Here is a 14,769-nt window from a genome sequence, read left to right as displayed (position 1 = left end):
GGCGGGGGCGGGGGCTTTGGGCGCGCAGCCGCGCACCAGCGGCGCGTCGCAGCTGGGCAGCGCGCAGCCGCGGCACAGGCGCGGCCAGGCGCACAGCGCGCACCAGCCGCCGCCGCCCGCCACCAGGCGCAGCGTGAAGGGGAACTCGTAGCCCAGGCTGTCGTCGCAGTCCGTGGCGTGGTTGGCGCGGCCGGGCTGGTCCTGGCCGGGCGGCCGCGCGCTCAGCAGGCGCGCCACCTGCGCCCACACGGCGGCGTGCAGCTCGCGGCCGCTCATGCCGTCGCGCAGCCCCACCAGCAGCGGCACGCCGAACAGCGCGGGCCGGCTGCGCTGCGCCGGCAGGAAGTACGCGTCGGCGCGGCACTGCTTGCTGCGACAGCGCCCCCGATCGTAAGCGCGCTCGACTCTCGGCAGTCGAGGTTAACTCGTGCCGGACCCGTACCGACTGAGCCACGGCACGAGCCAGTTCGTTATTCATAGTTCGTTACAATTACTCATTAGCGCAGTACCTTCGCGAAACATAATTGAATGCCAATTCAATAAAAATTTTAAGTACTCCATTCGTCAAAGTTTATTTCAAAATAGCCCGAGAATAATGATGGCTACCTTAATTTTTCAAACGTTATTATAACGTTAGAACCTTACGATCCGAGATACATGTAGATATTAAAGCGCCGAACAAAAATTTGAGCTTGGATTTTACTATAACGTGCCAAAATCTAGCAACCCGCTAAACGTCAGTTTACTACCTCTAATTAAGATAACATAAGATAAATTTATCTCAATATAACTTAATCTAATACAATACAAGTAAAACAAATGTAAATAAAGTCATTATACTATTAAAATGAACATTTTTTTTTTTTTTTTATATACCTGACAGGCAAATGACTCCACTCCACCTGATGTTAAGTGGAAAGTGGTATCCAAACGCGAAGGAACCTAGTGCAGCGATGGAATCCTCACTGCACTAGCCGCCTCCACCCTGCCTGCCTACAATATGCCTCTTCACGCCTCGTTTGAAGGACCCCATATCATAAGAGGGAGGGAAGACATGTGCCGGAAGGGAGTTCCATTTGTCAACCGTGCGGCAGAGAAAGGAGCCACCGAACCTTTTAGTACGCGATGGAATGCGGCAGGTAGTGAAACGGTGACTACGAAGGCCAGCACGCGTGCTTCTGAGCAGGAACGGGGAAGGGGGGATGAGGTTGAACAGCTCCTCAGAGCACTCACCATGGTACATGCGGTAAAAGGCGCTAAGCGATGCAACATCTCTACGCAGTTGCAGAGGTTCAAGGCGTGATGAGACCTCTTCGTCGCCTATAATTCGAGTTGCACGACGCTGTAATTTATCCAAGGCATCGAGTAGGTACTTGGCGGAGCCGTCCCACAAGTGCGAACAATACTCAACGCAAGACCGGACCTGTGTTTTGTACAGCAGGCATAACTGGTCCGGCGTGAAAAAACGTCGCACCTTGTTCAGGACTCCGAGTTTCCGTGAGGCTGTTTTGATCACAGATTCGATGTAGCTCCTTGGATTCAAATCACAGCAGATTTCCATACCGAGCAAGGTGAAACTGCTCTGAGGTGAAAGTGCTGTGCTCATCAGAGAAGGCATGGGAAGGAACGGCGACAATTTTGTTGTTAACGCGCAAACCTGTGTTTTCTTGGCGTTGAACTCAACAAGATTACTGGATCCCCATGCAGATATGAGGTCCAATATCCTATTGAGCTCAACGACAAGATCAGATCGCTCTCTGTCAGTATCGGCGCGCCCAGCTGCGGGGAATCCATGATATCCCCCATGAACAGTGCTATCATCTGCATAACAATGAATATTCCCAAGTGGAAGCATATCATTGATATGCAGAAGGAAAAGCGTGGGAGATAGGACGGATCCCTGCGGTACGCCGGCGTTCACATTCACGAACCTCGAAATGCTGCCGTCAGAAACGACGCGAATTCTCCGCTCACGAAGGAAATCGGCAATCCAGCTGCATAAGTGGGCTGGCAAACCGTACGCCGGGAGCTTGGAGAGAAGAGCTTTGTGCCAGACCCGATCGAACGCTTTGGCTATATCGAGGCTAACAGCCAACGATTCGCCACGTTTGTCTATAGCCTCACCCCAAATATGCGATAAGTACGCTAGAAGGTCACCCGTTGATCGTTTCGGACGAAACCCATACTGCCGATCATTAATTATGGAGTGATCTTCTAGGTATTGGGTCAGTTGTTTATTAAGGATCCGCTCTAAAACCTTGCATATTATGGAAGTAATGGCTATGGGACGGTAATTATGCGGGTCTGATCGGTCGCCTTTTTTGGGAACTGGTTGCACATTAGCCTCTCTCCAAGAGTCCGGCACACGACCTGAAGAGAGCGACAGACGATACAGTCGCGTTAGCACGGGAGTCAACTCAGCTGCGCAATTCCTAAGTACAATCGCTGGGATACCATCAGGACCACTAGCTTTCCGGACGTCGAGAGACTGCAGCTGCGTACGCACATCGCATTGTCCGATACGAATATCAGACATCGTGTAGCCACAGTGAGGTAGAGTTGGTGGCTGTGCGTTGCAGTCGTCGAGACAGGAGTTAGCCGCAAACAGATTTGCCAAGAGGTCGGCTTTATCTTGCGGCTTGTGGGCTAGATTGCCGTCAGAATATCTCAGCGGTGGCAGCGAGGGCTGGCAGAAGTTCGACGCAACGGCTCTGGCCAGACGCCAGTAGCTACGACTACCTGTGGGATGCGTCAAGAGTTCTTGGCCAACTCGTGCGACGCGCTGAGCATCCGCTCTGATGTACGCTCTTTTGCAAGACCTGGCGGCATTATTGTAGGCTGTTTTAAGTGAGTTCGTATTGGGATCGTCTGAAGCTAGACCCCTGATCCAAGCGCGGTATGCAGTCTGTTTGTTCTCAACAGCCACAGCACACTCGCGGTTGAACCAGCGGTTGCGCCTCCCTTTACTGACGAGATCCGAATGCGGGATGTAGTATTCCATCCCGATTAAGATCTCATCAGCAACGGCAGTCGCGCTAGCTGTTGGATCCACCTCACTAAAACAGCGCTGCCGCCAGGGAACGGATGCAAAATAGTCCCGCATACCGTCCCAATCTGCCGACGCATAATGCCAAATGCGGCGTTTAGCCACAGTAGGTGGTGGTGGCAGTAACGTTGCCACTTTAGTGGATATCAAGCAGTGATCCGAAGTGCCCAGGGGGGCTTGGACCACCACCCGATATCCAGCCGGGCGAGACGTCAGCAGAAGGTCCAACAAAGAGGGCGCGTCACCAACCCTATCTGGAATCCGGGTGGGTTGATTCACCAGTTGGGTTAAATAGTGTGTGAGAGCGAATGTGTGGGCAGTTCTTCCAGCATGGTCAGTTTTAGAGGAACTTAACCACGACTCGTGGTGAGCATTGAAGTCCCCTAAAAACACCAATTCCGCTGTAGGAAACTGCGCCTGCGCGTCATCTGCCGCCCGAGTAAGGTGGTCCATGAGACGAGTTGTCTCCATGTCGCCGTGGTGGGATCTGTAGAGGCACATGTAGACACGGCAATGACTGCCCAGGTCAACATGTACCCCAAGGATGGAGAAGGAGGGGTCCTCCAAATGACGCAGACGGCGACAGCAAACATCTGCCCGGACAAACAAGCAGACCCCAGCTTTCGCTTTGAAGGACTCTTCAAGCATATAGCCAGGGTAATTCAAGTAGCTGCTGTCAGCCGGGCAGAGTATTTGCGTCTCCGTAAGGAACAGCATTTCTGGTCGAGCCGTCTCAAGATGTTGATGGACGGCGTGGATGTTACTGTGGAGTCCTCGAATGTTCGTGAACTCCACCTTAAAGAGCGCTTTAGTGGTGGGGGTGCGCACCGCTGTACGACCGAAATTTGTACTTTGCGCTAACATGTTGGAGGGAGAAAGAGGCGTGAAGCGAGAAAACAGTGCCGCGACACAAGCGGTCAAATCGCGGGGCCTGCTTCCCCAGAGACTTGCCTACAGACAAGTTGCGCTGATCCGCCGGACGGAAGGGCCCCCGAACCCCCCCGGGAATGGCCGCCGGGACCCCACCTCCCGGTCACCAACCGGCACGACGAACCACACCGAGATTATGCGCGGCATGGTGAGGCAGCCTCACGAGCTGGTTAAGCACGCTTGGGCCCCTGTACTGTACCGCGGGCGGCCAGCGGAACAACCGTTTCTACGGGTCTCCCTGGCCGGCGGGTCAATGCAGTTGTCCTGGCACTGGTTCGGCGGAAGCCTCCACAGACCACAAATGTCGCGGCAGCGTTCCTTCGGGCTCTGGTTGTACGCTGACTGATCCCGGAACGCATCCGACTAGCGAATACTTGGCGGGTTTTCCATCATGCGCACGGTGGTCACTAACCAGGCGGGTTTTCAAGCCCTACCACCAGTGGAGCAGCTGGTTGCTCAATATCCCTTAGTCGCCTCTTACGACACCCACGGGAAGAGAGGGGCGGTGAATTGTATTCTAATCCGTCACCGCACGGTAAAAAATGCTTAATTAATACTTGTTACACATGCGTAATTATAAAAACTTTTCGTAAAAAAGTCACAAAACTTTGTTATTGTTATTTAGAAATACGTAGACTTAATTGGGAGGATATGATGGAGCCATCTCCGCCCAACATCTTCAGCGAAGTGCAAGATGCAAAGACTCTTACCGAACTCTAAAGACGAATATAGCGACGTATGGCAAGTACGCATTGTGATAAACGCAGAAACTGTGGGGATTTGCATACCGCTTAAACTACCTGTTTGCACTAACCTGTTTTCCGCCATAGTAAAACGTGGTAAAACGGTGTACTATATTTTCCGCGAATGTTCATCCTGTATTAGGTACCGTGTCTTAGACAGGGTTTGGAGTGATCATTATGATTATCACAATAAGTAACCAGATAAATATACCTCGATAATTACAAAATAAACCGAAACAAGAAAATGCTACCGCTGGCAATGCCGTATCATGTGTTTTTATCAGAGACGTATCCAAACGTGTCAAATGTCGATCTCAAAAAAATCACAAACCGAAGACTTTTCTTAGGCTCAACTCACACTGGCGCCGAAGCGTCGCGACGCGTCATATTTTTCGCCTATAGCATATTCATCTCCATTTTCCCTTCATTAAGGTACAAATTTATGTTATGCAAATATGACATCGCCGCCCGACCACACCAGACGTAGCACAAAATAGTAGTAGTTTTGAATTCGACAAGTATACGTCTTTTCTTCCATAACTCGTGAATTAAAAATTTTATTTTTCTCCCTTCAGAGTCTAATATAATTTTAGATTCTTCCTCTTCAGCTTCAGATATAAGAGCAATTATAATAAGATCGAAATCAACCGTTGTTTACTGTCGACTATGAGCGCCACTCACGATTGTTCAAAAGTCTCTGAACTGGTTCAGCACTGCAATACGAGCGCTAATCGTCGCATGCTAATCGATGCATGCGTTGTAGTTGAAAAACAGGACGCCACGCGACGCTTCGACTCTGCGCCAGTGTGACTTGAGCCTTAGTGTTTATTTAGTTTCCTCACTGTTTGTCAATATTAGTAAAAAATTAAAGAGACAAAAGTATGAATCAGCATGGATAATGATAATTATCAAAGAAAAGAAATATTTTGATAATTTTATGTATGAGCCATTCTGGGTCATGAAGAGTAGGAATGTTTCATCTCTATTCTTATCAAACGCGACGAATGCTACTCGGAATAACGCTTTTGTTATGGGTAGTACATACGGCATAATGTAAGAATCAAATGGTACTTACACTTCAGCCTTTCAGTCTTAGGTCCTCTGCAGGCGGCGCTAAGCCCACAGCACAGCTCTTTAAAGTCGACATGTCCGTCTCTGTTCTCATCGAACGCCAGGAACGCCCCAGTCACTGCCGCCCGGGGTAATGGAGGCGACAGCAATGGAGTCAGACTTTCCACGTCCAGTTGTCCCGTAGGCGCCGCGTTGCATAATGACCAAAAGCATTTTTCTAATTCAATTATGTCCTAAAAGAAAAAGTAAAGGTCAGTTTCCTTTAAGTTCGTGTTCGTTCAACCGACGTTTAAAATTGTATCGTCAAATAAGTAATATTCGACCAAATTAAAAGATGCATGATGCGAATGAAGCTTCATACTTGACATTATCAATTTTGATGAGGTCGAGTATTATTTATTTGACAGTAATTTGTTTCGGACGGATGTTCGATGGAGAACGGGAGTAGACCCTCTGATCAAAATACGAAAGTATCTTTATTTTTATTCAATGTGACGACGAAGGCTACTACTGCTCATTCGTAAGGCAGATTCCCCTGAGAATATACATATAACAAATTCTATGAGTGTTACCTTTAGAATATTTTTTTAACAAAAGGAGGAGGTTATCAATTCGACTGTATTTTTTTGTGTCTATGAAACGCGATTAGTCCGACCTTTGTGAACCGATTTTGAAGATTCTTTTTTTGTTGGAAAGAGGTTACCTTACTATTGGTCCAATTTAAATTTGAAGAAAATATTCCACCTCTAAGTGTGGCAAATTAGGAGACGAATCCGGTTTCGCGCAATTTCCGGTAACCTATTATAATAAAACTTGGGAAATAGATGTAATTCCACGAAGTTTTGAGGTCGGTTTTTTTTTTATTTGTTTCACAGTTCTGTAGATAAGAATTAACGAACCATTAGCGCCAGATAGTATTTTTTTTACTACTTACAGAGAGTTTTAATTGGAATGAGGCTCTTAATTATTATTGGCATTTCAAATCATTCTTAAGACTAAAATGTCGTTGAAAGACCAAGTACAAAGACACGACGCAAGCGCATAGAAAAATTTGTAAGGTCCGTTGGTTCGTTCCGTGGCTTAGTTGGTATAGCGTCTGGCACGGTATGCAAGAAGACGTCGGTTCGAATCCGACCGGATCGAAGGAATTTTTTTGAATGTTCGATCTTTGTATTAATAATTATAACCAACTAGTGGAGTAATTTCACAAAAAATAATTGAATATCAATTCAATAAAAATTTAATCATTCTTAAGGTCAAATAAAAAACAAACGACGATAGGACTTACTGTCGTTTACTGTTGCGTGATTTTTAGCATTCTAAAGCAATATTTGTAAAAACATCTAAATTTCAAAATAAGGGCTTATCGTCCTTTACTTCTCACCTAAAGAGTTTTAAATCACGTGAACGGCAAATATATCAAAGTACAAAAACTATACTCACGGCGTACAGAAACGACACACGGTTAGATTTATAGAAAAATATGTGTAAAAAAAAACACAATGGCATGTGTCGCTTTATTGCGGATACTGGCAATTATGGAGTAAAAAAGTGTAAGTTTGTGAAAAAATGTAGGTTAGTGCAAAATATTTGTGTGTTTTGTATTTAATGTTAATCACTCAGAGAATAATTTAAAACTGACCACGCAGGGATCGCGCACGAGTATGATGATATTTACTTTGACAGAAAATCTGACAACAATCTTATTAGGATTTTCAATGATTTTCACACTATTAAAAATATCTTTTATAAGTACATCAAATTTCTATTGCCCTGTTTATGTTAACCCCTTACATTTTCAATTTTTTTTTTACATAAATTAAAAGGTGGTTTATAACTGCACAATTTAAAACTAAAGTGGCTCTTGTACGCATACATCCAATAACCGGGTCAGATTATGGGCCATGATCTTTTGAATCAATTAATGGTAGGTATGAATGTGGAGGGATATAGGGGGAGATAAGGCCAAAGAAAAGATTGATGGATTGTGTGAAAGATGACATGGATAAGAAACGTGTGAATATGGAAATAACGGCTGATATAGGGAAGATCCCCACCTAGCGTGGTATAAGGACAGGAAGAAGAGAGATCTTTTGAATCAATAGGAATCCTATTATGAAAACGCATACATTGCTCCTTTAATGAATTTGTGTCTTTCTGAAGACAACTGTCAAGAACGGCCAGTTTATTATTAAACCTCGTATTATGTGTACCTCTATTTTTTATGAAAAAAAAAAAATCTATTCTTTCTTCTTAACGTTAATAACACTTCATAAACGTGGAATAATGCACGTGTCAGAATGTCAATTTGTTTAAACTTCTCTAATGTCGTAACTAACATAAGATAAATAGCACTTCGCATTGTGAGCTGTAACTAGTGTCAATTTCATCCAGTCAATGAGTTATATCTTCGTATGAGTGCCGTACCCAAGATCGAAATTCATTTGGTCGATTAACGTGAGGTCGAATGAATGTTAGATTATTCTGTTACTGATCGAATAAACGAATGACCCAATCAAGTTTAATCGAAAGAACTTTGTGTTATTGATCGAAAACATTATCTGTCGATGTGACGTTTGGTCGAATGAACGACAGATCTTCCTTTTGGTGATCGAATTAATCATTTATCGATTAACGTTATGTCAAAAGAACCGTAGGTATTGTAGTGCGAAACTACGGACCCCTATCATCTTCATCTCTCATTATACGTTTTCTAGGAAACGCCCTTACTTTTCCTGATTTCTGAAATAGTTCCAACTAATACTGCATTAGCAATTGTTTTAATTTAATTTTTGTTTTTTTATAGTTATTATTATATAATTATTTATTTTAGACCCTCGCTTCTCCGAGGGCCTAAAAGATTAATTTTGATTTGTGATTATTATTATTGTTCCTCTGTTGTTTTGCTTATATACATATGTGTCTGTGCTTGTGTAATAAACAATTTTCTTTCTTTCTTTAATATTTACTATAATATGAGTGTCTAAATTACTTAATTTTCTTTCTTTAGTTGTTATCCGCTCCAGATGAGAAAGAAAATTTTTGACCTACGCTATAAAAATATGAAAAAAGGTAGCCATACGACGATTACTGGCGAATGCTTTATTGAGGTCGTACGTCTGTTACGACTAAAATGTCAGATACGTTAGTTATTGCCTCCGCAGACCGCAGACTTTTAATCGGCCAATAGTTTAGTCGGGTTGGGCTGCTAGCGCGCACACTGGGCCGACTAAACAGTCTGCTTGGTGGTGAGCAGACCAGCAAACTGTCGGCCGATTTCTCTTGAAAAATTTTGGTAGTCGGTAAGCTGCTCTTGAAGGGAGCGATTGCGTAAGGAAAATGAAATTGTCTAGAAATGTTATTATTGCTTTTATACAACGGAGGAAAAGTATTGTGTGCATCCTATCTACGTGATATATTATTACAAGGAAAATTTTACATGATGCATTCCAAATTATTAGTCTTCCCAATAAAATATTTCGCCTCTAATGAGCGTAACTAGCTTCAATGAACTTATCAATTGCTGTATCTCCGAGTGAAGTTTTGTTTTTATAACATCAAGTGAAGGTATCGCCCGAGTCGGCCGACTAAATGATCGGCAAATGTGCGCGATTGGAAGAGCGCCGTACTGATTAGCAGTCGGCCGATAGTTTGCCGACAGAAAAGTTTGAAGGCAATCGAGCAGCCCATCAAGCTTTTTATCTGCCGATACCGAATCGTCATAATGTGCGCACTTGCATACGTCTTCCTACTGATTAAGGACCCGACTAAACTATCGGCCGATAGAAAGTCTATAGTGTGCGGGGACTCTTAGAGAGAGGGCAGGGACGATACGATATCTTTTTATTTTATTTATTTCAGACATTAGACGGCGTTTCTTAAATAGTATGTAACAAAATAAAAAATACTGTTTGTTAGTAAAGCCTGTAACAGATCGCTCCTTTCACGATTCTGTCTCAGAAGGTTCAATTTCTCACTAACAGTTCAGTACAAACATATTTAATAAAAACACATAGGAAAATTTCGACAACTCGATAACTTCACCCGTAGCTCAGTTGGTAAGAGCAATACTACGGTGCAGTACGGTCGCGGGTCAAGTCCCACCGTGTTGAAAAAGTTTTTCTACGTGTTCCATTTTTGGATTAATAATCATAATATATACTCAAAACCTTTCACATTCTCTCTCAATTTAGTGGTCACCTTAGAGTGAGAAAAATATACACCCTTTTCACTGTACTAAAACTACATAAGTCCCTTACTTTTAACCCATTGCTCATGTCCCGTAGACGGAATTACATCGTTGCAATTGGTTGAGGCAATTTCCAAATCATTGTTTGCTGATAGGCCATTTGTAGTGAATTCGGCACGTATGTATAATATTATAACAAAAAAATAAACATTTACCATCTACAGTGGCATAATTGTAAAAAAGCTTTGACAAATTGGTTGGTGTGAATTAACTATGATGAAACGGAGAATATTCCACATTTAATGTACCCATATCATTTTTACTAGTATTATTATTATCCCATGAAAAACTATCTCATTCTATACAAATTCTTCAATTTGTAATAATTTTTAGTACATTATGGCTACTAGTAGCAGTAGAGCTCCTTGTGAAAGAGTTGGTCCAGGGAAGTACTGCCATCTAATCGATTTCTGCCGCCAAGCAGTAATGTCAGCATTACTGTGTTCCGGTTTTGAAGGGTAAGGGTGACAGGCGCAGTGGCAGTGTGCCTCAGATCTTTGGGATTTAAAGAGCTGAGTGGCGCTGTAACTGTTATGGACAGGCGTGTAGTTTACTGTCACGCGCACGACAGAAACCTAATTAAGGTTTATTTCTGTATACTAAAGAATATTGTAAGAGCGGGCCTTACTAATACAGGTTGACTAGGATGATCCAATTGTAAACTCTAATTTAAGTTTTGATAAAAAAATAAAATCTAATTTCATATTTCAATATCCACTTTTCTTTATAAATAGTTCAAAAATAAAGTTTTTCGACATAATAATGTAAATTACCGTTGTCAGATCGATTCAATGGTCGTTTGGACGTCAAAATAATTATTATCTCCGAATTATTGTCGTGATTCACGTATTTGCTGGATAAGTGCTATCTGTAATAAGTACCGAAGTATGACGTAGTATTTTAAACCTGCTATGATTTAGATTGTGTTGTTGTTTAGATCTATTATATGTTATTCACCTTTCTATTAAGAAAATTTCAATTTTGACCAAATTTTGAAAAAGGGATTTTTATATCTCTAATAATAAATAGCATTTCAAACCAAATATTAACTTTAGAGCTAAGTCCAAACTCATGGGTACCACGATTTCGTTTAACCAAGATAAACGACTCTTTTTTGGGGAACTGTATATGTTTTTACAATAAGATTCCAGAGCATATGTTAAGAGATCGAATTTATAACCAGAAATAGAGACGAAATAAGGGCCATCCATCACTGGCACTCATCAGGCAAATGGGCCTTATATCACTTTTAAATATCAATCTCGTTTGCGCTCAAATCTCAAATTAGAGAGCTGAAATATTACGTAGCGCCAACAACTGACCTGCGTGTACGTCTCCGTATATTCCAAAAATATTCTGTAATATCTCTAACTACGGGGGCTGTTCCATTCGGCGGTGTGGGAAAATCAGCAAAACATCTAATATATTAAATTATGTAATTTTTCAATTTTCGACCATCATAGCAAAGCTCAAGTTATACTGGTCGATGTGAAGTGAAATAATTGACGACACCCGTTCGTTGTTTCGAATTCGGGTTGGCCAATCGGAGAGAAGTTGTCACTATAGATTTAGACTAAATCTATGGTTGTCACCATAATGATTATGTTTAGACTATGGCAACCAATCCTCTAAGTGATTATGGCAGAATAGTTTACAAACAAATTAAATGACATTTCGTCTCCATTTCTGGTCTTATACTAGATGTATTAAGATTGTCATTTTAAAACCTAGTCAAGTTTAAAACCTACATTAAAAATATTTTAATTGAAAAGTCATATTACAAAATTGAAGACTACGAGTTAGGTAAAGAATTATAGAAAGACGACATGGCTCTGGATGCCACACAAATTTGATTTAAAGTGTATTCCATAGCATTTTAGTTTATTTGAAAAGAGCAATCCCTAGAGTTTCTACTAGAGTTTACGAGCAGTAGCTTAAATGTGAAGTTTTCGAGTGTAAATTTATTGTGGAATAAATGATTTTTGACTTTGACAATACTATTATTCTTATTCGTGATAGTCTAATGGTTTGCACAGTTGAATCTCAAGCAGAGGCCGTGGATTCGAATCTGGACTCTCACTTTTGTGTTTTCGGAAATTTAATATGAAATTTATCATGAGCGTTTCGGTGAACGAAAACATCGTGATCCTGCATGTCGAAGAAGGTTCACAACTATCAGAAAACGTGTGAAGTGATCCGCATTGGACCAGCGGCGCGGCAGACTAGACAAAACCCTCGCCTGAGACGAGACTCGTGCCCAGCAGTACTTTTCTCTTGCGGTAACTTCATACCTTATTAACCAAAGAAAAAAAATGACAGATCGGCCTTTTTTACTGATCACAGCAATATACAATAACTATTTTTTTTTAAATGTCACATGCGCCTTTTCAACTAACTGCGCGCGGCGGCAGAAAAGGCCTGAAACGTTAAAAAAACAGTTTCATTTTAAATGTACCAATCGCAAAAACCTAAGAACTCTATAGTCCACACTACTGGCGGTAGCATCGCCATTTCAGAAAAACAATATATAAAAACTTGTCATATCGAGCTCTTAGGTTTTCGCGATTGTTACACATAGGAAATGAAATATTTTTAAGAATTTAAATGGAATTTAAAAAAGAATAATCAAAATTTGTTCATAAATGCCGTATTATCGCGTAACACACATAAAAAAAATTGTCTAATTGAGAACCTCCTCCTTTTCGTGAAGTCAGTTAAAAAAGTTGCGAAGGATTTGATTAAATGGCAATGCTATATGTAATTGCTTAGAAAACTTCTAATCGGTTATTGCAAAACGAGACATGGTAAATAAACGCGATGCATATGTCGTAACGAACAAAATACCTCATTGTAAAATTGTACTTCGCTCTTGAGATAACAAAGTAAATAAGGTGACACCGTTTGATAATTGATTTCAGAGTACAAAAAATTTTATTATACTTTTTTCTAGTAGAGGTCAGTGTCGTGAAGCGAGATTGTCAGTGTTATTTTATTTAAATTACAACAATTTGTATAATAAATTCTCATTAATGTTTTCGAGCCTGCACCACTGACAAAAATTATCCGCTGACACACTGATCTCTCTTTCTGTAAATTACATACATACAAATGAATTTCTTTCTAAGAAATTGTAATTTTGTTTTTATTGAAAGTTTTTTTGCATTATTCTAATTTTGTTTTACAATCAATTTTTTTTTATTGCTGTTATATATATGAAATAAAAAATTCTATTTTTTAGAGAAGACAGTATTAGCTCTATTAAGGCAGATTTTGTGCAGTCACGATAGAAAAATAGAAACGAAATTCCATTCTTTGATTAAATACCGTGGAGTTGTGAAAATAGATAATAGGCTTTAAGGCCGACAAGATAATATATAATATATATATAATAATAATAATAATAACGCTCACACTCAACATAGCCCCGCACTAGGGAAACCCTGTGTCGCGGGTGCCATGGACACACACATAGACAACCACAAATTACACCCAAACTCACGAGAGAAACAAATGTAGGCCATACAAATATTTCTCCCAGCCCGGGAATCGAACCTGGGACCTCTGCGTGGCAGTCCGGCATGGTAACCGTTCGGCCACGGAGGCAGTTTACGTTTAGGAGGCAGTTTAAGATTAATCATACTTTTGCGTACGGAATTATAATTTTTATAGCAATAATAATAACGTGCACACACTCAAATTCGCGCACTAGCGAAACCTTGTATCGCGGGTGCCATGGACACACACATAGACAACCACAAATTACACCTAAACTCACTAGAGAAATAAATGTAGGCCATACAAATATTTCTCCCTGCGCGGGAATCCAATCCGGGACCTCAGCGTGGCAGTACATGGCAACCCTTCGGCCACAGAGGCAGTCCGATATATGCACAGATATATAGTACAAAGTCGAAAGAAATTAAAAAATAATACTAGATAAGCTGTAGGCCAATATTGGTAATTGCAATTGATAGCTTGGTAATTACCATTGTTGACACTCATTAATGTTTTTTTTTAAAGGTAAAATTGTCGAATTCTTGGCTGATGTTAAGCGAAGATATAGCCAAAGATGTTACGCATTTATCTAGTAAATAACCATTTACTCTAACCTTGAATAGCCCTAAAATGTATTTGTGACGCGAAGCGTAGTATCTAAGCGCTCTGGAACTCCCAGTAAGTCATTACTAAGTTTGAAAAGAAAACTTTTATTTATCTTTTCAAATGAAACATACCAATAGATAAATTACCCATAAATATACTTTTTGTGCGTCTCTGAATAATGAATTGTATAATAAACGGAATGACGTGCATAATTTTAATACTAGACATCTCTCGGAAGCTCGCGTTACCGAAGTTAAGACTTCAGAGGGTTCTCGGTTCTTTTATATGTCAAGGTACCACAAGCTGTTTTGGACTTATCTGTTGCAAAGTTCAAAAATCATGTAAAAGCAACTCTAAGAGAGGATGTTACTCTATTAGGGATTACATAAACGTGTATGGTTTCAAAAATTGTATAAATGTGACGACTTCAAGTGTAATCTGCTTATCTACAAAATCAAGATAATTTTTATTTGATTTGACATCTATTGGCATCTTTCATTTGAAAAGATAAATACAGAAAAACAATATGAATGAAGTAACTTCTTTTACTAAAAACTCGAGCATTCTCAAACCAGAAAATCATCCGTCTTAATTATTTATTTATTGAAACTTTATTGACCACAAGACAT

At 41.1% G+C, this 14,769-nt stretch overlaps 2 protein-coding genes across 2 annotated transcripts in view; both read right to left on the bottom strand.

Annotated features, from left to right (window-relative positions):
- LOC113226238 (ubiquitin carboxyl-terminal hydrolase 32-like) overlaps positions 1–4,804 on the bottom strand; it is a 57,134-nt gene extending 52,330 nt beyond the window's left edge. The window contains 2 exon segments of the mRNA XM_026458799.1: positions 27–370; positions 4,791–4,804. Of these exon segments, the coding sequence (XP_026314584.1) occupies positions 27–370; positions 4,791–4,804 (358 nt within the window).
- A 943-nt stretch (positions 4,805–5,747) lies between these two features.
- The window catches only part of LOC113226237 (ubiquitin carboxyl-terminal hydrolase 32-like), a 12,935-nt gene continuing 3,913 nt past the window's right edge, over positions 5,748–14,769 (bottom strand). The window contains exon 4 of the mRNA XM_026458798.1: positions 5,748–6,023. Coding sequence (XP_026314583.1) covers positions 5,748–6,023 — 276 coding nt within the window. The remainder of the gene's footprint in view (positions 6,024–14,769) is intronic.

The sequence above is a fragment of the Hyposmocoma kahamanoa genome, unplaced genomic scaffold (assembly GCF_003589595.1).
Source record: "Hyposmocoma kahamanoa isolate Upper Pololo Valley unplaced genomic scaffold, ASM358959v1 185, whole genome shotgun sequence".
Taxonomy (NCBI): domain Eukaryota; kingdom Metazoa; phylum Arthropoda; class Insecta; order Lepidoptera; family Cosmopterigidae; genus Hyposmocoma; species Hyposmocoma kahamanoa.
The sequence above is the reverse complement of the archived record's forward strand: the minus strand, read 5'-3'. Positions and strand labels throughout refer to the sequence as shown.